A 27,852-nucleotide genomic window follows, 5' to 3' on the forward strand; every position below is an offset into this window, starting at 1 on the left:
GCTGTTAGTAAATCCCGACAGTAGTTTTATACGTGTAACGGGTGATCGAGCTGTTAGTAAATCCCGACAGTAGTTTTAGACGTGTAACGGGTGATCAAGCTGTTAGTAAATCCCGACAGTAGTTTTATACGTGTAACGGGTGATCAAGCTGTTAGTAAATCCCGACAGTAGTTTTATACGTGTAACGGGTGATCGAGCTGTTAGTAAATCCCGACAGTAGTTTTATACGTGTAACGGGTGATCGAGCTGTTAGTAAATCCCGACAGTAGTTTTATACGTGTAACGGGTGATTAAGCTGTTAGTAAATCCCGACAGTAGTTTTATACGTGTAACGGGTGATCAAGCTGTTAGTAAATCCCGACAGTAGTTTTATACGTGTAACGGGTGATCAAGCTGTTTGTAAATCCCGACAGTAGTTTTATACGTGTAACGGGTGATTAAGCTGTTAGTAAATCCCGACAGTAGTTTTATACGTGTAACGGGTGATCGAGCTGTTAGTAAATCCCGACAGTAGTTTTATACGTGTAACGGGTGATCGAGCTGTTAGTGAATCCCGACAGTAGTTTTATACGTGTAACGGGTGATCAAGCTGTTAGTAAATCCCGACAGTAGTTTTATACGTGTAACGGGTGATCAAGCTGTTAGTAAATCCCGACAGTAGTTTTATACGTGTAACGGGTGATCGAGCTGTTTGTAAATCCCGACAGTAGTTTTATACGTGTAACGGGTGATTAAGCTGTTAGTAAATCCCGACAGTAGTTTTATACGTGTAACGGGTGATCAAGCTGTTAGTAAATCCCGACAGTAGTTTTATACGTGTAACGGGCGATCGAGCTGTTAGTAAATCCCGACAGTAGTTTTATACGTGTAACGGGTGATCAAGCTGTTAGTAAATCCCGACAGTAGTTTTATACGTGTAAAGGGTGATCGAGCTGTTAGTAAATCCCGACAGTAGTTTTATACGTGTAACGGGTGATCAAGCTGTTAGTAAATCCCGACAGTAGTTTTATACGTGTAACGGGCGATCGAGCTGTTAGTAAATCCCGACAGTAGTTTTATACGTGTAACGGGTGATCGAGCTGTTAGTAAATCCCGACAGTAGTTTTATACGTGTAACGGGTGATTAAGCTGTTAGTAAATCCCGACAGTAGTTTTATACGTGTAACGGGTGATCAAGCTGTTAGTAAATCCCGACAGTAGTTTTATACGTGTAACGGGCGATCGAGCTGTTAGTAAATCCCGACAGTAGTTTTATACGTGTAAAGGGTGATCGAGCTGTTAGTAAATCTGGCCACAAGCTCTTCATCAAACTATTATAGTCTTCTCTCAAACATTTCCATATGTTAAAACAGTGCTTTCCTTCTTTATTCACAGGAAGCCTTAGGCTGTGATGAATCAGGTAAGGGCTTTTCCTCACTCTTTCCTCAGAGACGTTATCCGCTTCATTCCTGACGATCTTACTGCGTTTTGAATTATGGGTGGAACTTCCATTCAAAAAGACTGAAACCAATCATTTCAAATCATAAGGTTGCCCTACAAATAAAGCTGATCCCTCAGTCTGACTAAAGGCCCTTTTGCATTCCGCTGTAAAAGACTGAAAGAGAGCAACATATTCTGCACATTTGTGATCTATTCTCCCGATTTAATTTACGATATATCCCATTAATAATCCACTGGGATGCACGAAGAATCTCTCGGTTTTCTCCTCAAATCCTCACGTCTCTTTCCAGGTTTGTTTTCACAGGTAAATACAATTTATTATTTGTCAAAATGACGGAAATCACTTTGAAATAGTATCACGCAATGCTGAAATTAATGAACATTAACTTATGTTACATAATACAGATATATATATATATTACTACAGTGATATTTAAGCCATCCGTTATTGCTGTGGAAAGATTCACGCTTTTGGGGTTATTCGTGGTATGTTTAAAGTACCTTGTTGATGCTTTTACACTTTTAAATGTCCTTTTAATGTTCAATAGTTGAAGGGTGAGTAGAATAATGTCTTCTTATTGTACACAGTTAAAAATAAGCTATTACTGAGTTCATAGAGCGAGCCTTTTCCTGCTTGTTTACAGTTTAGCGGAAGTTACACCCATAATTCAAGAATTAGGAATAAGGTGGATGGGTTAATTATGGCTGACGTCGTTCTTTGTCCCATTGGTTCATAGGAAGCCCGACCGAGTGGCCCAAAACCCCGGTTCCGGCTCACACGGAGAAAGCGCCTTCAAACAACACTCAGGAAAAAAGAATCGTAAGCAATCGAGTAATCAGAAGCCAAATCAACACATTATCATCAGATTCATTACTTGTTACTTAGAGAAAAAGTTCAATGTTGTTCTAGAAAGAACTAGGGTTCTTAAGGAACCCCCAAAGGTGTTATATAAGGAGAATAAGGTTCCATATAGAGTTAAAGGTAATTTCACTGGGTTGAAGCATGATCTGGTTTGTTTGCTGGTCACCAGCGTCCGCGAGAGAAGAGAGATTCCAGCTATTACTGGGAGATCGAGGCCGGCGAAGTGATTCTGCACTCCAGGATCGGATCGGGCTCCTTCGGCACCGTTTACAAAGGGAAGTGGCACGGTAAGAGTTCTCTCTCATCATTATTTTAGGGGTTTTATACATAATATATATAAACCCCTTATATATTACATCATTACACCAGTAGGTGGCGACAAGTGTCTGTTAAAAAATGCATTTGTCATTGAAACATTTGTTCAAGAGATTCGTTCAAAAACGCTGATTCATCCAGTAATGAAACAAGTGAAGTCTTTATGAGTGAATCATTGAATCATTCATTTAAGAGATTTGTTCAAAAACACTGATTCATCCAGTAATGAAACAAGTGAAGTCTTTATGAGTGAGTCATTGAATCATTCATCCAAGTGATTTGTTCAAAAACACTGATTCATCCAGTAATGAAACAAGTGAAGTCTTTATGAGTGAATCATTGAATCATTCATTTAAGAGATTTGTTCAAAAACACTGATTCATCCAGTAATGAAACAAGTGAAGTCTTTATGAGTGAGTCATTGAATCATTCATCCAAGTGATTTGTTCAAAAACGCTGATTAATCCAGTAATGAATGATAGTTATATATATATATAATTGTGTGAGGCTGAGTTAATGTTTGTTGATTTTAGATTAACAAAAATCCTGCTTGTTTTTTAGGTTATCTTATTTTGATTTGTAATGTCTTTTCAGGTGATGTTGCTGTAAAGATTTTAAAGGTGACGAATCCCACACCAGAGCAGTTACAGGCCTTTCGCAATGAAGTGGCTGTTCTCAGGTAAACCAACCAGTCGGATAATCCCAGTATTCCCACAGACGAGTTTAAACACTGTAATGAGCTCGAGCTCGTTCTCTAGTCTTCATTCAGAGTCTGTTCAACACTGTCAGTTTGATCCCGCTGACGTTGTTCTGTGTTGTTGTTTCAGGAAGACCAGGCATGTCAATATTGTGTTGTTTATGGGATACATGACCAAGACAGAGCTGGCCATTGTGACGCAGTGGTGTGAGGGAAGCAGTCTCTACAAACATCTGCACGTGCAAGAGACCAACTTCCAGATGTTCCAGCTGATGGACATCGCCAGACAGACGGCGCAGGGCATGGAGTGAGTCTTCGCATCGCTGGCTACCTTTACATGCACAACTTCTGTTTCAATCGGACTGATTCTACGTCATTACGCTGTTTCTACGTCATTACGCTATTTCTACATGATTGCGCTATTTCTACGTCATTGCGCTATTACTACGTCATTGCGCTATTTCTACATGATTACGCCATTTCTACGTCATTGTGCTATTTCTACATGATTACGCTATTTCTACCTCATTACGCTATTTCTACCTCATTGCGCTATTTCTACATGATTACGCTATTTCTACCTCATTACGCTATTTCTACCTCATCACGCTATTTCTACCTCATTAGGCTATTTCTACCTCATTACGCTATTTCTACGTCATTGCGCTATTTCTACGTCATTACGCTATTTCTACGTTATTTCTGTCATTACACTATTTCTACGTCATTACGCTATTTCTACGTCATTACGCTATTTCTACCTCATTACGCTATTTCTACATGATTACGCCATTTCTACCTCATTACGCTATTTCTACGTCATTACGCTATTTCTACATGATTATGCCATTTCTACCTCATTACGCTATTTCTACGTCATTACGCTATTTCTACATGATTACGCCATTTCTACCTCATTACGCCATTTCTACCTCATTACGCTATTTCTACGTCATTACGCTATTTCTACATGATTACGCCATTTCTACCTCATTACGCCATTTCTACGTCATTGCGCTATTTCTACCTCATTACGCTATTTCTACGTCATTACGCTATTTCTACCTCATTATGCTATTTCTACCTCATTAGGCTATTTCTACCTCATTACGCTATTTCTACGTCATTATGCTATTTCTACGTCATTACGCTATTTCTACGTCATTGCGCTATTTCTACATTACGCTATTTCTACGTCATTATGCTATTTCTACGTCATTGCGCTATTTCCACGTCATTGCGCTATTTCTACGTCATTGTGCTATTTCTACGTTATTTCTGTCATTACGCTATTTCTACGTCATTATGCTATTTCTACGTCATTACGCTATTTCTACGTCATTACGCTATTTCTTCGTCATTGCGCCATTTCTACGTCATTGCGCCATTTCTACGTCATTACGCTATTTCTACGTCATTATGCCATTTCTACATCATTACGCCATATCTACGTCATTACGCTATTTCTACCTCATTACGCTATTTCCACGTCATTAAGCTATTTCTACGTGATTGCGCCATTTCTACGTGATTGCGCCATTTGTACATGATTGCGCTATTTCTACGTCATTGCACTATTTCTATGTCATTGCGTTATTTCTATGTCATTACGCTATTTCTACGTGATTGCGCTATTTCTACGTTATTTCTGTCATTACGCTATTTCTACGTCATTACGCTATTTCTACGTCATTACGTTATTTCTATGTCCATTACGCTATTTCTACGTGATTGCGCTATTTCTACGTTATTTCTGTCATTACGCTATTTCTACCTCTTTACGCTATTTCTACATCATTACGCTATTTCCACGTCATTACGTTATTTCTATGTCCATTACGCTATTTCTACGTGATTGCGCTATTTCTACGTTATTTCTGTCATTACGCTATTTCTACCTCTTTACACTATTTCTACATCATTACGCTATTTCTACGTCATTACGTTATTTCTACGTCATTACGCTATTTCCACCTCATTGCGCTATTTCCACGTCATTGCACATGCGCAGTCCTTTCAGTTTCGGTTTCCAATCCGATCAAGTGTTTACATGTTCTCTCGATCGGATTAGAAAAGGAATAAACCCCTTTCAATCCGATCGATATCTCATTGGGATCGAGCTCAATCGGATTGATTAAGGCGTTTACATGAAGGCTTTTCAGTCCCATTGAGCCGACAATCCCATTACTAACGGATTATTTGGTTGCGTGTAAACGTAGCCAGTGTTTTCCCTGACTTTAGCTGAAGGTTTTCAGGCGTGTGTGTGTTGGCTAAACCAACGCTTGTGAACCGCAGGGTTGCAACCCTAAATTATGTTATTTGCTAAATGCAAATTATAACATGCAACTAACCAAATAATCCTGTATGGTTCAGATAGGAAAATTAACAGGCTTATCAAACTTCAGGATGCTTCCTCACATCAGTGTTCTTGTTGTTGATGTCAAAGGCTTTGCATCTGAACAAATTCAACAGTATTGTGGCGTAAATTCTTCAGCTGCTCACTAGAAGCTAGAGAACTTAGACAGATACATCATCCTCAAAGACCAAGAACAAAACTACACAGAGTAAAACCAAATGCAACACAAATTATTGGCTGAGAACATGAAACAGCTGAAATTCAAGAAATAACTGGAAGTTGAATATGTCCGTATTTCAATTCATGCCATGTGATTGTTAATAATTTAATTACCGTTCATGGTAATTAGAGCTGCATGAGTAATCGTTATAAGATCGTGATCTGGATTCAAACTCCCACTCGATCATATTCCTAAATAACAGTGATTCGGCTCTATGTCTATTAAAGCTTTGATAAGTCGGACCACAGTGAACATTCAGATCTGAGTTCTGATCCAGAGAGAGCCGTTGTCATGTAAAGATGTGAAACAGCTTCACAAACAGTCTTTAACACACAGTATCATTAATTCTGTCTTACAATCATTCAGATTATCACAGAAGTACTGAGATCAAAGTTTATAGTTCAGATATAAACACTGATGTCTATGGTAGAGATAAAAATAGAGTAAATCACCTTTTGAATGAAACTTAACGCTTCAAGATTGTATCATTACATCGTTACACCAGTAGGTGGCGACAAGTGAGTCATGAGTCAAACCGATTTAAAATAAATCAAATAAATCAAAGTAATATATATTTTTAAATGGACTGCAGAAATGAACATTTTGTCAGAACCTCTAGTAATTTTTTATTGATGTTTATTCAGAATCGTGAGAGAATCATTTTCTTCATTTTTATTAAAAATAGTTATTCTCAATTCCTCCAGAATCGTGCCGCTCTAATGGTAATATTAATAACTTTTGTAGGATGAGCATTTTTGTAATAAAATGAAACCCCAGCTAAAATCTGAAAATATGCTCTACTGTTCAAACGTTTGGGGCCAGAAGATGTTTATTTTAAAAGAAATTAATAATATTCAGCAAGCATGCATTACATTTTTTTCTTTTTAAAAAGTGACAGTAAAGACATTTATAATGTTATAAAAGATTCTATTTTAAATAAATGCTGTTCTTTTGAACTTTCCATTCATCAAAGAATCCTGAAGAAGTATGACAGTTTTCAACACTGATAATAATCATAAATGTTTCTTGATCATCAAATCCTCATATTAGAGTGATTTCTGAAGGATCATGTGACACTGAAGACTGGAGTAATGATGCTGAACATCAGCTTTGATCACAGGAATAAATTACACTTTACTATCGTTACAAACCTTTCAAGTCGAGGGAGAATAAGACGTGTGTTCTGGAAAACAATCTCACACAAACCAGTCTAATGTAGGGAAAGTGATCGAGTGAATCGAGATAACCCAAGATACTTATTTACATAAATGTACAACTTATATACCAATCGTGACCAAGAAAAAGGTTCACAAAAGAACGGGGTAAAGAGAAAAGAACTAGACCGTACCAAATCAAAGAAATAAACAAAACAAAACCAATCTTACTATACAAAGACAATTTCTAATCAAACTAAATCAACATTCACCAAAAACCCAAAATTAAAACAAAAGAAAAGATCTAAAGACGCCCTAATTAAACTACTCGTGCTACAAACCGAAAAATACAAAGAATGGCTTTGATGTGCTCTCGTTGCTGAAGCCGCGCTGTGCTGTGCTGTGCTGTACTGTACTGTGCTGTACTGTACTGTACTGTACTGTACTGTGTCCAAACGCTTGAATGGTAGTGTATAAGATTATTGTTGCGTTTGATCCATTCAGGCTGTCATTGGTTTAAAAGAAGCTTCTCTCGAGTGTTTTATCGTAACACAATGAAGACTCGCAGCTCAGCGTTGACAACAGTATATTTTCAGAGACAGGTTCACATTTTGAGCGCATGATGCCATCAGCTATTTCTAGAAATGCAACCAGGTTTAAAAATAGCAGAACACAGGCTGGTGTTTACATGTAAACTCTGAGGTGGTTCTGTCAGTTAACTCCTGTAATGATAATGCTGATAATGCATAACATATACAGAATATATAGAGTTAAAATGATCTCTAATAACTCTTCATATCTCCTCTCTTCTAGTTACCTACATGCAAAGAACATCATCCATCGAGACATGAAGTCAAACAGTATCTTTTACCAACTTGTTCATTTTACATCATATTTCTGTAACATTGGTCACGATGCGAAAAGCAGCCTGTTTTTTAAAGGAGGGGTTCACATTAAAATGAAAGTTAGCCCATGATTTAGTCGCCCTGAAGTCAACCGAGGTGTATATGACATTCTTCTTTCAGACGAACACAATCTGAGTTATATTAAAAAATGTCCTGCTCTTACAAGCTTTATAATGGCAGTCCATAAAAGTGCATCATAATCATCTTTTATGATGGACGGATGCACTTTTATGATGGATGGATGCACTTATGATGGACGGATGCACTTTTATGATGGATGGATGCACTTATGATGGATGGATGCACTTTTATGATGGACAGATGCACTTTTATGATGGACGGATGCACTTTTATGATGGATGGATGCACTTATGATGGATGGATGCACTTTTATGATGGATAGATGCACTTTTATGATGGATAGATGCACTTTTATGACGGATAGATGCACTTTTATGATGGACGGATGCACTTTTATGATGATGGATGCACTTTTATGATGGATGGATGCACTTTTATGATGGATGGATGCACTTATGACGGATAGATGCACTTTTATGATGGATGGATGCACTTTTATGATGGACGGATGCACTTTTATGATGGATGGATGCACTTTTATGATGGATGGATGCACTTATGACGGATAGATGCACTTTTATGATGGACGGATGCACTTTTATGATGGACGGATGCACTTTTATGATGGATGGATGCACTTATGATGGATGGATGCACTTATGATGGATGGATGCACTTTTATGATGGACGGATGCACTTTTATGATGGACGGATGCACTTATGACGGATGGATGCACTTATGATGGATAGATGCACTTTTATGATGGATGGATGCACTTATGATGGATGCATGCACTTATGATGGATGGATGCACTTTTATGATGGATGGATGCACTTTTATGATGGATGGATGCACTTATGATGGATGGATGCACTTTTATGATGGATGGATGCACTTTTATGATGGATGGATGCACTTTTATGATGGACGGATGCACTTTTATGATGGACGGATGCACTTTTATGATGGATGGATGCACTTATGATGGATGGATGCACTTATGATGGATGGATGCACATGATGGATGGATGCACTTTTATGATGGACGGATGCACTTTTATGATGGATGGATGCACTTTTATGATGGATAGATGCACTTTTATGATGGATGGATGCACTTATGATGGATGGATGCACTTATGATGGATGGATGCACTTTTATGATGGATGGATGCACTTATGACGGATGGATGCACTTATGATGGATGGATGCACTTTTATGATGGATGGATGCACTTATGATGGATGGATGCACTTATGATGGATGGATGCACTTTTATGATGGATGGATGCACTTATGACGGATGGATGCACTTATGATGGATAGATGCACTTTTATGATGGATGGATGCACTTATGATGGATGGATGCACTTATGATGGATGGATGCACTTTTATGATGGATGGATGCACTTTTATGATGGACGGATGCACTTTTATGATGGATGGATGCACTTATGATGGATGGATGCACTTATGATGGACAGATGCACTTTTATGATGGATGGATGCACTTATGATGGATGGATGCACTTATGATGGATGGATGCACTTATGATGGATGGATGCAATTTTATGATGGATGGATGCACTTTTATGATGGATGGATGCACTTATGATGGATGGATGCACTTATGATGGATGGATGCACTTATGATGGATGGATGCAATTTTATGATGGATGGATGCACTTTTATGATGGATGGATGCACTTATGATGGATGGATGCACTTATGATGGACGGATGCACTTTTATGATGGATGGATGCACTTATGATGGATGGATGCACTTATGATGGATGGATGCACTTTTATGATGGATGCACTTTTATGATGGATGGATGCACTTTTATGATGGATAGATGCACTTTTATCATGGATAGATGCACTTTTATCATGGATAGATGCACTTTTATGATGGATAGATGCACTTTTATGATGGATAGATGCACTTTTATGATGGATAGATGCACTTTTATGATGGATAGATGCACTTTTATCATGGATAGATGCACTTTTATGATGGATAGATGCACTTTTATGATGGATAGATGCACTTTTATCATGGATAGATGCACTTTTATCATGGATAGATGCACTTTTATCATGGATAGATGCACTTTTATGAGCTTCAATCTGTTGGTTGCAATCCACTGCCATTATAAAGCTTGGAAGAGCAGGACATTTTCTAATATAACTCTGATTTTGTTCGTCTGAAAGAAGAATGTCATATACACCTAGGATGACTTGAGGGAGAGTAAATCATGGGCTAATTTTCATTTTTGGGTGAACTATCCCTTTAAGGATGTTGCAGCTGGTTTGTGTGTAGATATGAATATAGAGATGAATTCCCTGAACTGGACGCTCAGATGTGTTCCTGCACGAAGGCTTGACGGTGAAGATCGGGGACTTCGGTCTGGCCACAGTGAAGGCGCGCTGGAGCGGCTCTCACCGCGTCGAGCAGCCGTCGGGATCTGTCCTCTGGATGGTGTGGAGCTCATATCAGAGATAATAATACACATATGATAATCTGTGTGTGACAGAAGCAGTGGCTACCTTTACATGCACAACTTTTGTTTCAATCAGACTGAATTCATTTCGATTGATGAATCTGAACGTAGTGTTTACATGAACGCTAAACGTGATCGGGTTGATGTGCGCGTTTATAAGTCACAAGCTTCAAATCGGAAATTAGATTTTGACATGATTTCTGATTTTGATCAGAACATTCATAATATTATCCTGATCCATCTGGTTGTAACACTTTACAATACGGTTCCATTAGTTAACAATGAACATCTACAGCATTTATTAACATTGGTCAGTGTTAATTTCAACATTTACTAATGTATTTTAAAAATCAAAAGCTAATGCACCGTGAACTAACAATGAACAATTGTATTTTTACTAACGTAACATAAAATCAAGATGAACTAGATAAGAAAAGTTAGATGACAAACTTTGGTGGTGGTTTGACAGGTCTGAAAGTTTAAAATGCTTGACGTTGGAAGGTTTTACTCTGAGAAAGTCTAAAAATGTTTATCCTAGCATGTTTTAGCACATTTCTAACAAGCGTGTTGTTGGCATTATCCTAGCATGTTTTAACATTGTTAGCATTTATTAACACCTTGCTAACATGATCCTATCATGCTTTAACACAATGCTAGCATGCTTTAACACATTGTTAACATGAATTAACATGTTTTAATACTTTTTAAACATGTTTTAACACATTGCCAGCATGATTTAACACATTAGCATGTTTTGTATTATGAATTAGCACATTGCTAGCATGTTGTTAACATGATTTACCATTTTTTTAGCTTGAATGGACATGTTTCTTATATGATTTACCACATAGCTAGCATGAATTAAAGAATTTTCTAGCATGTATTAACGTTGCTAGCATATTTAAGCACGACAAACAATTATTAGCATGCTGTTAGCATGTTTTAACACGTGGCTAGCTTTAATTAGCATGTTACTAGCATGTTTTAGCATTTGGTCAGCATGAATTAGCATGTTAGCATGTGTTTTTTTTCATTGCTAAAGCTTTTTTCCCGTTTAGATTAGATTTTTAAACGCAGGTTTGTTCTCGGACTCTTGACCTGATGATGATCTGAGTGAAAGAGTTAACGTGCTTCTTCTTCAGGCTCCCGAGGTCATCCGGATGCAGGACAACAACCCATACAGTTTCCAGTCGGATGTGTATTCCTACGGGATCGTCCTGTACGAGCTGATGACGGGAGAACTGCCCTATTCTATGATCGGGAACCGAGATCAGGTGAGATTAATGATCAGTCAATCAGAGTCACATCATCATGGGTTTGAACACTGAGCTGTTTATGGGTTTGACTTTAAATACTTGCTTGGTCGATATTTTAAGATGTATTTTTTTTAAAGTGCCCCTCTTATTATCTTTCATGTAGTGTGTAATAGAGTATATATAATAGAGCCGTTTAAGAATGCAAAAGTTTCACAGATCAAAGATAAATGGATTCTGAACTGAAACGAGTCGTCAGTAATTCAGTCTCACTTCCTGCTGTAGGTGTGTAACTAATTTGCATAATCCCCGCCCATGGTCTTGATTGGCTGAGCAGCGTCTCTTAGCTCCGCCCTCAATCACTGTAGTGTATCTGAGACTGGGAGAGTTTGGTTCGTGTTGTTCGTGTCGAGAAGACGCTGTTTTCTGAGATTGATACGGTAAAACCCACGCCATCGTTACTGTTCGTATCACTGTGATCAAGAGCTGAGATTCAGATATGCTAATGAGCGTTTGCTTTCTGACCAATCAGAGCAGAGCAGCTCTCAGAGAGGCGGAGCTTAGAGAGACTGAATCTCCGATGGAAGCGTTTCAGACACTGAGAGGAAAGAGCTGACGCTGAAGTGGAGATTATGAGGACATTACAGTGTTTTTGACCTTGGATGAATGTGAACCTGTTGAAGGAGACGCCAAAAAGATTTAAAAGAATATCATTAGAAACTGAAGTCTTCAGGGGTAAATCTCATGAAAACTGGAAATAGTTTTTATTATTTCTTGCAAGAAAATTAAGCCTGTTTTTAAGAACCGAAAGATTTTAGACAATTAAGTACATGTGAAGCCTCAAATAGTGATCTAGATCGTAACAAAATACTATTTTATATTTTTAATTTTTCAGTTTTTTTAGCTTGTAAGATTGTCCCTCAGAGATGTGTGTTGTAGAGTTAAAGGGGACATATCAGGAAAATCTGACTTTTTCCATGTTTCAGTGCTATAATCGGGTGCATCTATTAACACAGAAAACGTGAAAAGTGAAACTCAGTAACTGTGTTCTGGTGAGCCTTTCTCTGCAAGCATGTCAAAAAATCAGATTTCGCTCTCCTTCTGACGTATGAAGAGGATCTTATCATAATATTACCGGCCCTTAATCTGCACGTTTACACACACCAGCCGACATTTGGTTTCACAAGCCCCAACAGAGACCAGTTCTGACGCAATGATAAAGATCCAGCAAAGCCTGAAACTGTTCTGTGGTTGAGCACAGACGAGCACTGAACACTATTGACCAGAACATGTCACCGCTGTCTTATAAACACCTCAGGAACTGTGGACACTTGTGGAGAAGTTCAACATGATGATGAGATGATCAATGTAACTCCACAACAACTACAGAAATGTCTCCGCTAACATTCAGAAGCTCTTCCTGAGTCTCTCCGTAAGGCTGCACTCGCTACTGGTTATTCTGGGATTCTGGATGAGTGAGATTGGCCTGTTCTGTTATTGCCGGAGTTTCTGAAGCTCGTGTAAAGACTCCGCCCTCTTCTGGATGGAGGCGGAGCTAAAGCTCATTTGCATTTAAAGGGACACACACAAAAACGGCGCGTTTTTGCTCACACCCATAAAGGGGCAAATTTGATAAGCTATAATAAAAGATCTGGTATTTTGAGCTGAAATTTCACAGACATTCTGGAGACACCATAGATTTATATTGCATCTTGTGAAAAGGGGCAAAATAGGTCACGGCCTCATTGTTGAGTCTGTGGTTTGTTCTGTGAGCTGCTGAAGTGTGTGTGTGTGTGTGTTGAGCTCGGTACGCTCACCCTCGCGTCCCGAGGCTAAATTTAGGTGCCCAAAGGCTAAAGGTCCGTTTCTAAACCCAGCGGCTGGTTGTGTAGCCTGTAACGCTGCTCTGTTGTTGGGAAATGAGTGGCGAAAAGAAGGCGATTTGTATTGCGTTTCCTCAAATCCTCTGCTAAGTTAGATCAGGTGAAGCTATTACTGTTCAGAATCTGAGAGCTGATGAAACTCTGACTGAAGTATTAAACTCTGGCATGTAAATCTGTCCTGTGCCAGATGATCTCGCTAGGAGAGGTGTGTGTTACACTAGGGCTCAGATTTCATTTTAATGTTTCTGAAAGAGTCTCTTCTGCTCACCCAGCCTGCCTTAATCTGATCAGAATACAGTGGAATATTATCCTAATGTAAATCAGCTGTTCTCTATGTGAATATACAGTAAAGTGTAATTTATTCCTGTGATCAAAGCTGAATTTATCATCATTACTCCAGTCTTCAGTGTCACATGATCCTTCAGAAATCACTCTAATATGAGGATTTGATGCTCAAGAAACATTTATGATTATTATCAGTGTTGAAAACAGTTCATATTTTATGGTTTTGAATGGTAGTGTTCATCTCTAGGATCATTTGCATGGTTAAGCAGCATTCGCATTGTGCAGAAGATGTCAAATCTAGTTCCCCTTTAAATGTAATCATATAATAAGGTTCTTCCCGTTTTCTCTGTGTGTAGATAATCTTTATGGTGGGTCGAGGTTATCTGACCCCTGACCTCAGTAAACTGTACAAGAGCTGTCCTAAAGCTATGAAGAGACTGGTCGCTGACTGCATCCAGAAGACTAAAGACGACCGGCCGCTGTTTCCACAGGTAACATCTCTGCAGATCTGCACAGTAACCGTTATAAGATCGCGATCTGGAGTCAAACACACACATGATCTCGTTCAGTGACAGTGATTCGGCTCTATGTCTATTAAAGCTTTGATAAGTCGGATCACAGTGAACATTCAGATCTGAGTTCTGATCCAGAGAGAGCCGTTGTCATGTTTAGGTATAACACAGTCTTTTCAACACATAGTATCATTATTACAATCATCTTACAGACCTGCCAACCTGTACGCATTTTGCGTAGCGGATACGCATTTTGACTTCAAAGTACGCTGGTACGATTTGTTAGTCTAAACTACGCAAAAACCTGGTGACGCCTCTGCACGCGCAGTCCTCAAATCAAGCAACAGCAAAAGAAGAAGAGTTCGACCAATAATAGCGCTGGATTCATTCCCCAAATAGCAAGCGGGGATGATTGACAGATGCGTAAGGCCTATCATTAAAAAGAGACTGAAAATCGACACCAATAAAGAATCCCGCTCGATCCGCCTTCACTCCCGCGGCCGCCGTCTGATGTCATAAGCGAGGACAGTACAGTAGTCACTGTAGCCTACATCTGACTCCTGAAGGTAAACGGGCTGGGCTGGGCTCGATGTGGAAAGTTGAAATATTGTACTGAGTTAACCTAATCCTATGGATTCGATGATCACACTGATTGCATGGATTATCTTAAAATACTCCGTTCTTCATGGTCACTCAGAAAAGAGGAAGACATCATTCAGCCATGCAAATAATAAAATGCTCAAGAAATGCTGAACAATAAATCTTAATAAACTTGAAATCGCTATGGCTTAACGTTAGTGATTATGAAAGTGATGTGATATTACGGATAAGCGCGAGTCTGGAGAAACAGGCGTTTATTAATTAATTCTCAGTGCTAAGAAACGTAGCCTTCATGTGTTACGTTATTATGTTAATAATAACTAAAGTACCTAATTATGTTATTTATTTTGTATGAAAACTAGCGCGTTATGGATTAAAAAGTAGGCTACCGTTGTATCAGTGCTGCGCGAGCTCAAACACCGACGCGCGCACAAAGAGAGAGAAGTAGCCTAATTGTAAAATTAAATTTGACGGGCTAAGTTTAAATTTTGTTCTTGCTCGTTTTTGTTTTTTGTTTTTTTTTTCTGTCAAAATGCCAGAAAGCATTTTGTATTATCCATCCTTGTTTTTAAAATTCGTTAAATGACGAACGTTTTACTGTTAACAGCCCTTATATGTCGGATTCGTCTAACGTTACCGGTATACTTGATATTCTTTTTAGAATAAGTGATTCGTTATGCTATTATTGTACTCCTGTCTAATCATTGTCAAATGTTTTCTATAAATATGTTTGTATTGGTAACATTTATTCAGCTAATGCGTGCCCTGTTTAAAATGCGCAATGTTCAAATGCAAAGGCAGCACGTCACAAATAGAAGCCCTTTTCCCTGTGGTATTTAGTAGCATATTTGGATATTGGGATAATAAATTAAGTAGCCTATCTTAATTGTATTTTTTTTTTTTTTTACAGTTTTATAGGGATTTCTTAATTTGAGACTAGTTGACCAGCACACATTTTATGCAATGCAATATAATGCATGTGTGTCGTCGTCGTCCACAACCCCCCCCCCCGTCGGTAGGCTACGCAAAAAATAATTTCAAGGTTGGCAGGTATGATCTTACATCATACATATCGTCTTACAATCATTCAGATAATCACAGAAGTTATGATATAAGTTTATTTTGATAGACATCAGTGTTTCTATCTGAACTATAGAGTAAATCACCTTTTGAAAGTAACTTGGCACTTCAAATAATGATTTTATCGATTACATCGTTACACCAGTAGGTGGCGACAAGTGACTGTTAAAAATGTAATTGTCAATGAATCATTCATTCAAGAGATTCGTTCAAAAACACTGATTCATCCAGTAATGAAACAAGTGAAGTCTTTATGAGTGAGTCATTGAATCATTCATTCAAGAGATTTGTTCAAAAACACTGATTCATCCAGTAATGAAACAAGTGAAGTCTTTATGAGTGAGTCATTGAATCATTCACTCAAGAGATTTGTTCAAAAACACTGATTCATCCAGTAATGAAGTGAAGTCTTAATGAGTCATTGAATCATTCATTCAAGAGATTTGTTCAAAAACGCTGATTCATCCAGTAATGAAACGAGAAGTGTTTATGCGTGAGTCATTGAATCATTCATTCAGGAGATTCGTTCAAAAACGCTGATTCATCCAGTAATGAAACAAGAGAAGTGTTTATGAGTGAGTCATTGAATCATTCTTTCAAGAGATTCGTTCAAAAACGCTGATTCATCCAGTAATGAAACAAGAGAAGTGTTTATGAGTGAGTCATTGAATCATTCTTTCAAGAGATTCGTTCAAAAACGCTGACACGTGCGGCTCATATGTTTTGCAACATTAATTGACAATGACAAGCAAATTTTCTGACCTTAAATTATTCTTTACTCAAGCACAATAATTTTACTGCATTTATAAATATAATATCATCTATAATCAGATATATATATAATCAGTGCTGATGTAAAAAAAAGAAAAGAAAAGTCTTCCAGGTGTACTGAAACAAATATTAAACTTTAAATAAAAAAACAGCCATTCATTCCCAAGGGTGAAATGTGTAGTTTTTGGCAAAAACATGAAAAATACACTTTCAAACATTTAGATGACAAAACAACTTTTCATAAATATAATGCCATATGGGAATAATGAATATTGGATTTATAATGCATTTTTTTTATTGTTGTAGTGCAATGCTCAAGTAGTTATTACTGTCAAAAATGATAAAAATATTAAATTAATATATTAAAATACGTTTTGCATGTTAGTTATTGAAAAAAAAACTGTATCAGTGTCATAAAAATGCAATATCTGTCCATCTAAAATCTGTATAAAAATGTTCCTTCACATTTCATTATTAGACAGTTAGTGCCCAAAATAGGTTTACTTTTTGTGGTTACTACTGTGTTGTGTTGTGGGGTATTAGTGATGTGGAAATATTCAGTTGTGGGTCTAATGTACAGGTGAAACTAACACACAAAATGAGAACAAGAACTACTTGAAATGTTTGGCCACTTATAAAATGTGGAACTGTTTATGATGATCATCTGTGGTTGTAAATGAACCATAAGCGCTTTCTAAACCGATGTTGATGTGATGATGTTTGTCGTCATTTATACAATATAGACCGTTTCACAGCAGCTTTACAGTGATAACAGGAGATTACAGTAACAGAGAGTGTTTAGGCTTTACAGCAGCTCTAGAATAAAGTTATTGTCCAGATAAAGTTAGTTTTGATTGATAGATCATTAGTTATTAACTTAGCGGCCGCTAACACACCGTTCTCACAGAAAACCCTTAAAGGGATACTTCAGGATTTAGCATTAAGCTTTGTATCAGTAGTAAACCTGTAGTATTCTCGAGTGACCGTGCTTCCCTCCCTCATATCCCCCTGAGACCAGAGATTTATGTATTTTTTTGTCTGGAAAAAAATCCTCAGATAGTGCAAAAATCGTCATTTTGCGTCATCTGAGGATTTCTTTGTCCAGAGGCGAGAGACTCCAGCCAGTAGGGGGAGCTGTCCCGCATGTCCTCAACCTGCCCATAGGGGGATCTCACTCACAGAATGTACACAGTGTCAGACATCTTTCTTTGGAAGCTAAGCTATCAGGCTCTTGTTCTGTGGAGAAAGCTGAGTAGTAGGGGTTACCATCCTCTTTTTCCCGTATGTCCGGCCGTCGAGATCGTCCAAAATGTCCGGGATTCAGCTTTTGCTTTCTGCAGTCGCCATTCATTGTTTACATGCACACCTTTTGTTTCAGTCTAACTGAATTCATTCCGATTGGTGAATCTGAATGTAGTGTTTACATGAACGCTAAACAAGTGATCGGTTGATGTGCGTTTTAACATTGCTAAGAAGATTCCCGCTCCTCCGTGAGAGATACGAGACCGTTCTCCCGCGGCCCTCAGACTCGTCCTGCTCGCCACAGTAAACATGATGATGTTCTCCCGCGGCCCTCAGTCTCGTCCTGCTCGCCACAGTAAACATGATGACGTTCTCCCGCGGCCCTCAGACTCGTCCTGCTCGCCACAGTAAACATGATGATGTTCTCCCGCGGCCCTCAGTCTCGTCCTGCTCGCCACAGTAAACATGATGATGTTCTCCCGCGGCCCTCAGTCTCGTCCTGCTCGCCACAGTAAACATGATGACGTTCTCCCGCGGCCCTCAGCCTCGTCCTGCTCGCCACAGTAAACATGATGTCGTTCTCCCGCGGCCCTCAGCCTCGTCCTGCTCGCCACAGTAAACATGATGGCGTTCTCCCGCGCCCCTCAGTCTCGTCCTGCTCGCCACAGTAAACATGATGACGTTCTCCCGCGGCCCTCAGACTCGTCCTGCTCGCCACAGTAAACATGATGATGTTCTCCCGCGGCCCTCAGTCTCGTCCTGCTCGCCACAGTAAACATGATGACGTTCTCCCACAGCCCTCAGACTCGTCCTGCTCGCCACAGTAAACATGATGACGTTCTCCCACAGCCCTCAGACTCGTCCTGCTCGCCACAGTAAACATGATGACGTTCTCCCGCGGCCCTCAGCCTCGTCCTGCTCGCCACAGTAAACATGATGACGTTCTCCCGCGCCCCTCAGTCTCGTCCTGCTCGCCACAGTAAACATGATGACGTTCTCCCGCGGCCCTCAGTCTCGTCCTGCTCGCCACAGTAAACATGATGACGTTCTCCCACAGCCCTCAGACTCGTCCTGCTCGCCACAGTAAACATGATGACGTTCTCCCGCGGCCCTCAGCCTCGTCCTGCTCGCCACAGTAAACATGATGACGTTCTCCCGCGCCCCTCAGTCTCGTCCTGCTCGCCACAGTAAACATGATGACGTTCTCCCGCGGCCCTCAGCCTCGTCCTGCTCGCCACAGTAAACATGATGACGTTCTCCCGCGGCCCTCAGCCTCGTCCTGCTCGCCACAGTAAACATGATGACGTTCTCCCACGGCCCTCAGTCTCGTCCTGCTCGCCACAGTAAACATGATGCCGTTCTCCCGCGGCCCTCAGCCTCGTCCTGCTCGCCACAGTAAACATGATGCCGTTCTCCCGCGGCCCTCAGTCTCGTCCTGCTCACCACAGTAAACATGATGACGTTCTCCCGCGGCCCTCAGCCTCGTCCTGCTCGCCACAGTAAACATGATGACGTTCTCCCGCGGCCCTCAGTCTCGTCCTGCTCACCACAGTAAACATGATGACGTTCTCCCGCGGCCCTCAGCCTCGTCCTGCTCGCCACAGTAAACATGATGACGTTCTCCCGCGGCCCTCAGTCTCGTCCTGCTCACCACAGTAAACATGATGACGTTCTCCCGCGGCCCTCAGCCTCGTCCTGCTCGCCACAGTAAACATGATGACGTTCTCCCGCGGCCCTCAGCCTCGTTCTGTTCGCCACAGTAAACATGATGACGTTCTCCCGCGGCCCTCAGTCTCGTCCTGCTCACCACAGTAAACATGATGACGTTCTCCCGCGGCCCTCAGACTCGTCCTGCTCGCCACAGTAAACATGATGACGTTCTCCCGCGGCCCTCAGTCTCGTCCTGCTCACCACAGTAAACATGATGACGTTCTCCCGCGGCCCTCAGACTCGTCCTGCTCGCCACAGTAAACATGATGACGTTCTCCCGCGGCCCTCAGTCTCGTCCTGCTCACCACAGTAAACATGATGACGTTCTCCCGCGGCCCTCAGCCTCGTCCTGCTCGCCACAGTAAACATGATGACGTTCTCCCGCGGCCCTCAGCCTCGTTCTGTTCGCCACAGTAAACATGATGACGTTCTCCCGCAGCCCTCAGACTCGTCCTGCTCGCCACAGTAAACATGATGACGTTCTCCCGCGGCCCTCAGACTCGTCCTGCTCGCCACAGTAAACATGATGACGTTCTCCCGCGGCCCTCAGACTCGTCCTGCTCGCCACAGTAAACATGATGACGTTCTCCCGCGGCCCTCAGACTCGTCCTGCTCGCCACAGTAAACATGATGACGTTCTCCCGCGGCCCTCAGTCTCGTCCTGCTCGCCACAGTAAACATGATGACGTTCTCCCACGGCCCTCAGTCTCGTCCTGCTCGCCACAGTAAACATGATGACGTTCTCCCGCGGCCCTCAGTCTCGTCCTGCTCGCCACAGTAAACATGATGACGTTCTCCCGCGGCCCTCAGTCTCGTCCTGCTCGCCACAGTAAACATGATGACGTTCTCCCGCGGCCCTCAGCCTCGTCCTGCTCGCCACAGTAAACATGATGACGTTCTCCCGCGGCCCTCAGTCTCGTCCTGCTCGCCACAGTAAACATGATGACGTTCTCCCGCGGCCCTCAGACTCGTCCTGCTCGCCACAGTAAACATGATGACGTTCTCCCGCGGCCCTCAGTCTCGTCCTGCTCGCCACAGTAAACATGATGACGTTCTCCCGCGGCCCTCAGCCTCGTCCTGCTCGCCACAGTAAACATGATGACGTTCTCCCGCGGCCCTCAGTCTCGTCCTGCTCGCCACAGTAAACATGATGACGTTCTCCCGCGGCCCTCAGACTCGTCCTGCTCGCCACAGTAAACATGATGACGTTCTCCCGCGGCCCTCAGACTCGTCCTGCTCGCCACAGTAAACATGATGACGTTCTCCCACGGCCCTCAGTCTCGTCCTGCTCGCCACAGTAAACATGATGACGTTCTCCCGCGGCCCTCAGTCTCGTCCTGCTCGCCACAGTAAACATGATGACGTTCTCCCGCGGCCCTCAGTCTCGTCCTGCTCGCCACAGTAAACATGATGACGTTCTCCCGCGGCCCTCAGCCTCGTCCTGCTCGCCACAGTAAACATGATGACGTTCTCCCACAGCCCTCAGTCTCGTCCTGCTCGCCACAGTAAACATGATGACGTTCTCCCGCGCCCCTCAGTCTCGTCCTGCTCGCCACAGTAAACATGATGACGTTCTCCCACGGCCCTCAGTCTCGTCCTGCTCGCCACAGTAAACATGATGACGTTCTCCCGCGGCCCTCAGACTCGTCCTGCTCGCCACAGTAAACATGATGACGTTCTCCCGCGCCCCTCAGTCTCGTCCTGCTCGCCACAGTAAACATGATGACGTTCTCCCACGGCCCTCAGACTCGTCCTGCTCGCCACAGTAAACATGATGACGTTCTCCCGCGGCCCTCAGACTCGTCCTGCTCGCCACAGTAAACATGATGACGTTCTCCCGCGGCCCTCAGCCTCGTCCTGCTCGCCACAGTAAACATGATGACGTTCTCCCGCGGCCCTCAGCCTCGTCCTGCTCGCCACAGTAAACATGATGCCGTTCTCCCGCGGCCCTCAGCCTCGTCCTGCTCGCCACAGTAAACATGATGACGTTCTCCCGCGTCCCTCAGTCTCGTCCTGCTCGCCACAGTAAACATGATGACGTTCTCCCGCGGCCCTCAGTCTCGTCCTGCTCGCCACAGTAAACATGATGACGTTCTCCCGCGTCCCTCAGTCTCGTCCTGCTCGCCACAGTAAACATGATGACGTTCTCCCGCGTCCCTCAGTCTCGTCCTGCTCGCCACAGTAAACATGATGACGTTCTCCCGCGGCCCTCAGCCTCGTCCTGCTCGCCACAGTAAACATGATGCCGTTCTCCCGCGGCCCTCAGCCTCGTCCTGCTCGCCACAGTAAACATGATGACGTTCTCCCGCGTCCCTCAGTCTCGTCCTGCTCGCCACAGTAAACATGATGACGTTCTCCCGCGGCCCTCAGCCTCGTCCTGCTCGCCACAGTAAACATGATGACGTTCTCCCGCGTCCCTCAGTCTCGTCCTGCTCGCCACAGTAAACATGATGACGTTCTCCCGCGGCCCTCAGACTCGTCCTGCTCGCCACAGTAAACATGATGACGTTCTCCCGCGGCCCTCAGTCTCGTCCTGCTCGCCACAGTAAACATGATGACGTTCTCCCGCGGCCCTCAGCCTCGTCCTGCTCGCCACAGTAAACATGATGACGTTCTCCCGCGGCCCTCAGCCTCGTCCTGCTCGCCACAGTAAACATGATGCCGTTCTCCCGCGGCCCTCAGACTCGTCCTGCTCGCCACAGTAAACATGATGGCGTTCTCCCGCGGCCCTCAGACTCGTCCTGCTCGCCACAGTAAACATGATGATGTTCTCCCGCGGCCCTCAGTCTCGTCCTGCTCGCCACAGTAAACATGATGGCGTTCTCCCGCGGCCCTCAGTCTCGTCCTGCTCGCCACAGTAAACATGATGGCGTTCTCCCGCGGCCCTCAGACTCGTCCTGCTCGCCACAGTAAACATGATGATGTTCTCCCGCGGCCCTCAGCCTCGTCCTGCTCGCCACAGTAAACATGATGCCGTTCTCCCGCGGCCCTCAGCCTCGTCCTGCTCGCCACAGTAAACATGATGACGTTCTCCCGCGCCCCTCAGACTCGTCCTGCTCGCCACAGTAAACATGATGCCGTTCTCCCGCGTCCCTCAGTCTCGTCCTGCTCGCCACAGTAAACATGATGCCGTTCTCCCGCGCCCCTCAGACTCGTCCTGCTCGCCACAGTAAACATGATGCCGTTCTCCCGCGTCCCTCAGTCTCGTCCTGCTCGCCACAGTAAACATGATGCCGTTCTCCCGCGTCCCTCAGTCTCGTCCTGCTCGCCACAGTAAACATGATGACGTTCTCCCGCGGCCCTCAGACTCGTCCTGCTCGCCACAGTAAACATGATGACGTTCTCCCGCGCCCCTCAGACTCGTCCTGCTCGCCACAGTAAACATGATGCCGTTCTCCCGCGTCCCTCAGTCTCGTCCTGCTCGCCACAGTAAACATGATGACGTTCTCCCGCGGCCCTCAGCCTCGTCCTGCTCGCCACAGTAAACATGATGACGTTCTCCCGCGCCCCTCAGACTCGTCCTGCTCGCCACAGTAAACATGATGCCGTTCTCCCGCGGCCCTCAGCCTCGTCCTGCTCGCCACAGTAAACATGATGTCGTTCTCCCGCGGCCCTCAGCCTCGTCCTGCTCGCCACAGTAAACATGATGGCGTTCTCCCGCGCCCCTCAGTCTCGTCCTGCTCGCCACAGTAAACATGATGATGTTCTCCCGCGGCCCTCAGCCTCGTCCTGCTCGCCACAGTAAACATGATGACGTTCTCCCGCGGCCCTCAGCCTCGTCCTGCTCGCCACAGTAAACATGATGACGTTCTCCCGCGGCCCTCAGACTCGTCCTGCTCGCCACAGTAAACATGATGACGTTCTCCCGCGCCCCTCAGACTCGTCCTGCTCGCCACAGTAAACATGATGCCGTTCTCCCGCGCCCCTCAGACTCGTCCTGCTCGCCACAGTAAACATGATGCCGTTCTCCCGCGCCCCTCAGACTCGTCCTGCTCGCCACAGTAAACATGATGACGTTCTCCCGCGGCCCTCAGTCTCGTCCTGCTCGCCACAGTAAACATGATGATGTTCTCCCGCGGCCCTCAGTCTCGTCCTGCTCGCCACAGTAAACATGATGACGTTCTCCCGCGGCCCTCAGTCTCGTCCTGCTCGCCACAGTAAACATGATGACGTTCTCCCGCGGCCCTCAGTCTCGTCCTGCTCGCCACAGTAAACATGATGACGTTCTCCCGCGGCCCTCAGACTCGTCCTGCTCGCCACAGTAAACATGATGACGTTCTCCCGCGGCCCTCAGTCTCGTCCTGCTCGCCACAGTAAACATGATGCCGTTCTCCCGCGCCCCTCAGACTCGTCCTGCTCGCCACAGTAAACATGATGACGTTCTCCCGCGGCCCTCAGACTCGTCCTGCTCGCCACAGTAAACATGATGACGTTCTCCCGCGGCCCTCAGTCTCGTCCTGCTCGCCACAGTAAACATGATGATGTTCTCCCGCGGCCCTCAGCCTCGTCCTGCTCGCCACAGTAAACATGATGACGTTCTCCCGCGGCCCTCAGCCTCGTCCTGCTCGCCACAGTAAACATGATGACGTTCTCCCGCGGCCCTCAGACTCGTCCTGCTCGCCACAGTAAACATGATGACGTTCTCCCGCGCCCCTCAGACTCGTCCTGCTCGCCACAGTAAACATGATGCCGTTCTCCCGCGCCCCTCAGACTCGTCCTGCTCGCCACAGTAAACATGATGCCGTTCTCCCGCGCCCCTCAGACTCGTCCTGCTCGCCACAGTAAACATGATGACGTTCTCCCGCGGCCCTCAGCCTCGTCCTGCTCGCCACAGTAAACATGATGGCGTTCTCCCGCGCCCCTCAGTCTCGTCCTGCTCGCCACAGTAAACATGATGATGTTCTCCCGCGGCCCTCAGCCTCGTCCTGCTCGCCACAGTAAACATGATGACGTTCTCCCGCGCCCCTCAGACTCGTCCTGCTCGCCACAGTAAACATGATGCCGTTCTCCCGCGCCCCTCAGCCTCGTCCTGCTCGCCACAGTAAACATGATGCCGTTCTCCCGCGCCCCTCAGACTCGTCCTGCTCGCCACAGTAAACATGATGCCGTTCTCCCGCGCCCCTCAGACTCGTCCTGCTCGCCACAGTAAACATGATGCCGTTCTCCCGCGGCCCTCAGCCTCGTCCTGCTCGCCACAGTAAACATGATGACGTTCTCCCGCGGCCCTCAGTCTCGTCCTGCTCGCCACAGTAAACATGATGACGTTCTCCCGCGGCCCTCAGCCTCGTCCTGCTCGCCACAGTAAACATGATGCCGTTCTCCCGCGGCCCTCAGACTCGTCCTGCTCGCCACAGTAAACATGATGTCGTTCTCCCGCGGCCCTCAGCCTCGTCCTGCTCGCCACAGTAAACATGATGCCGTTCTCCCGCGGCCCTCAGCCTCGTCCTGCTCGCCACAGTAAACATGATGACGTTCTCCCGCGGCCCTCAGACTCGTCCTGCTCGCCACAGTAAACATGATGCCGTTCTCCCGCGGCCCTCAGCCTCGTCCTGCTCGCCACAGTAAACATGATGACGTTCTCCCGCGGCCCTCAGCCTCGTCCTGCTCGCCACAGTAAACATGATGGCGTTCTCCCGCAGCCCTCAGCCTCGTCCTGCTCGCCACAGTAAACATGATGACGTTCTCCCGCGGCCCTCAGTCTCGTCCTGCTCGCCACAGTAAACATGATGCCGTTCTCCCGCGCCCCTCAGACTCGTCCTGCTCGCCACAGTAAACATGATGCCGTTCTCCCGCGGCCCTCAGCCTCGTCCTGCTCGCCACAGTAAACATGATGACGTTCTCCCGCGGCCCTCAGCCTCGTCCTGCTCGCCACAGTAAACATGATGGCGTTCTCCCGCGGCCCTCAGCCTCGTCCTGCTCGCCACAGTAAACATGATGACGTTCTCCCGCGGCCCTCAGTCTCGTCCTGCTCGCCACAGTAAACATGATGCCGTTCTCCCGCGGCCCTCAGTCTCGTCCTGCTCGCCACAGTAAACATGATGACGTTCTCCCGCGGCCCTCAGCCTCGTTCTGCTCGCCACAGTAAACATGATGACGTTCTCCCGCGGCCCTCAGCCTCGTCCTGCTCGCCACAGTAAACATGATGACGTTCTCCCGCGGCCCTCAGTCTCGTCCTGCTCGCCACAGTAAACATGATGCCGTTCTCCCGCGGCCCTCAGTCTCGTCCTGCTCGCCACAGTAAACATGATGACGTTCTCCCGCGGCCCTCAGCCTCGTCCTGCTCGCCACAGTAAACATGATGACGTTCTCCCGCGGCCCTCAGTCTCGTCCTGCTCGCCACAGTAAACATGATGCCGTTCTCCCGCGGCCCTCAGTCTCGTCCTGCTCGCCACAGTAAACATGATGCCGTTCTCCCGCGGCCCTCAGTCTCGTCCTGCTCGCCACAGTAAACATAATGAATGGCGACTGTAGAACGCAGAAGCCGAATCCCGGACATTTTGGGCGATCTCGAAATCCCGGGCAGACTCGTCACGGAGACTCACTAGCCTAGTCTTGTTGTTTAACTGCGCGCTCTTACCGGTAGGCGTGGCTTGGGCGTGGCCTCCTAGGGCAGCGATGCAAGTGCATTCTGGGAGTTGTTGTCTTTCATCCACATGAGCCAAAAATACATTTTCTGGCTTTTCTCAGTCTAGAAGGCTCCAAATTCAAAAATAATTTCCCATTTCTACTACATAAATGACCCATTTTAAATACACATTCATCTTTCCAGAGGTGAAGTATCCCTTTAACACACTCCGGCCGCTCACTCGCACAGCATCAGTGTTTGAGGATCGAGAACGCCAAACCTTGAAACAGGATCAAGGAGCAAGTTATGAAACATTTAGAAAAAGGTGATCATCTCCGTGTAAGCTTCAGAAACGTGAATCTGTGAGAGCGCTGACGTGTGTGTATCACGTGTTTACTCTATAGGGATGTGTGTTTGAATATATGTGTGTCTTTACAGCTTGACCTCAACAAACCTCCTGTCCTGCCGTAAACATTCATCATACAGAATTTATGTGTCGCTTCCGCGTGTGACCTGGAGTTATTTTGAGAAGGTTTATCAGTGCAGAGTTTGATCAGTCGTGTGTTCCTGTGTTTCCCAGATCCTGTCCTCCATCGAGCTGCTCCAACACTCGCTCCCGAAGATCAACCGCAGCGCATCGGAGCCGTCGCTGCACCGAGTCTCACACACCGAGGACATCAACATCTGCACACTCAAGTGACGTCTCAGACATCCCAGCGCGAGATCAGGGAACATCTGTCCGTCAGCATCCCTCACTTTCTCCTCAGTCCACAATCACACGCGCGTGTGTGTGTGTGTGTGTGTGTGTGTGAGCGCAGTGCAGCAGGCTGTAAATATTCCCGAAGTGCCAGTGCCGTGTTTTTATCCACTTCATGATCACGTGTCTCGCTGTCTCTTTGACTTTGTGTATGTTGCAGAAATCAAAGAAGAGTGGGTATTAACTTTATGATGAAACTGAGTGGGTACTCGTTTTTTTTTCTTCAGCTTGTTACTGCTTGTCATGGAGAGTTAACTTGTACACTTGACAAATTGTTTATCCATTGTATTTTAATAAAATTAAGTTAAAGTCACCACACAAACTCTGTTTTTTTGCTGATGTGAAGAATAAACATAAATGTCATCTGATGTTTAGTCACACGCTTTAAACATGGCTCATCCAATCAGGTTTCAGAACCAGAACAATAAATGGTATAATTGTGGGTAAAACAATATAACGTTACCTGACAGAACCTGCAGATTTTGCGATATATCGTCACATAGATGACTTTTCAACATTTTGCTCTATTAAAGATTATAAACATCAATGCGTGTGGCACTTTTTCTGAATATGGTACAAAATATGTAGACTATATAATCAGTAAATTAGCCTTTGAGAGGCTAAATAATCATTAATGATTAGGGATGCAAGA

The 27,852-nt window shown here is 44.6% G+C and overlaps 1 protein-coding gene across 8 annotated transcripts in view; it reads left to right on the forward strand.

The window, feature by feature from the left end:
* raf1b (Raf-1 proto-oncogene, serine/threonine kinase b) overlaps window positions 1–27,513 on the forward strand; it is a 41,088-nt gene extending 13,575 nt beyond the window's left edge. For all 8 annotated transcript variants that reach the window (XM_084395349.1, XM_084395347.1, XM_084395345.1 and 5 more), the window contains 10 exons: window positions 1,375–1,399; window positions 2,178–2,260; window positions 2,472–2,589; window positions 3,212–3,296; window positions 3,445–3,621; window positions 7,858–7,904; window positions 10,402–10,520; window positions 11,685–11,816; window positions 14,320–14,454; window positions 27,024–27,513. In XM_084395349.1, the coding sequence (XP_084251475.1) occupies window positions 1,375–1,399; window positions 2,178–2,260; window positions 2,472–2,589; window positions 3,212–3,296; window positions 3,445–3,621; window positions 7,858–7,904; window positions 10,402–10,520; window positions 11,685–11,816; window positions 14,320–14,454; window positions 27,024–27,143 (1,041 nt within the window). In that variant the 3' untranslated portion in view covers window positions 27,144–27,513. The remainder of the gene's footprint in view (window positions 1–1,374; window positions 1,400–2,177; window positions 2,261–2,471; window positions 2,590–3,211; window positions 3,297–3,444; window positions 3,622–7,857; window positions 7,905–10,401; window positions 10,521–11,684; window positions 11,817–14,319; window positions 14,455–27,023) is intronic.
* The last annotated feature ends 339 nt before the right edge of the window (window positions 27,514–27,852 follow it).

Source organism: Rutilus rutilus, assembly GCF_951802725.1.
Source record: "Rutilus rutilus genome assembly, chromosome: 22".
NCBI classification, from domain to species: Eukaryota; Metazoa; Chordata; class Actinopteri; order Cypriniformes; family Leuciscidae; genus Rutilus; species Rutilus rutilus.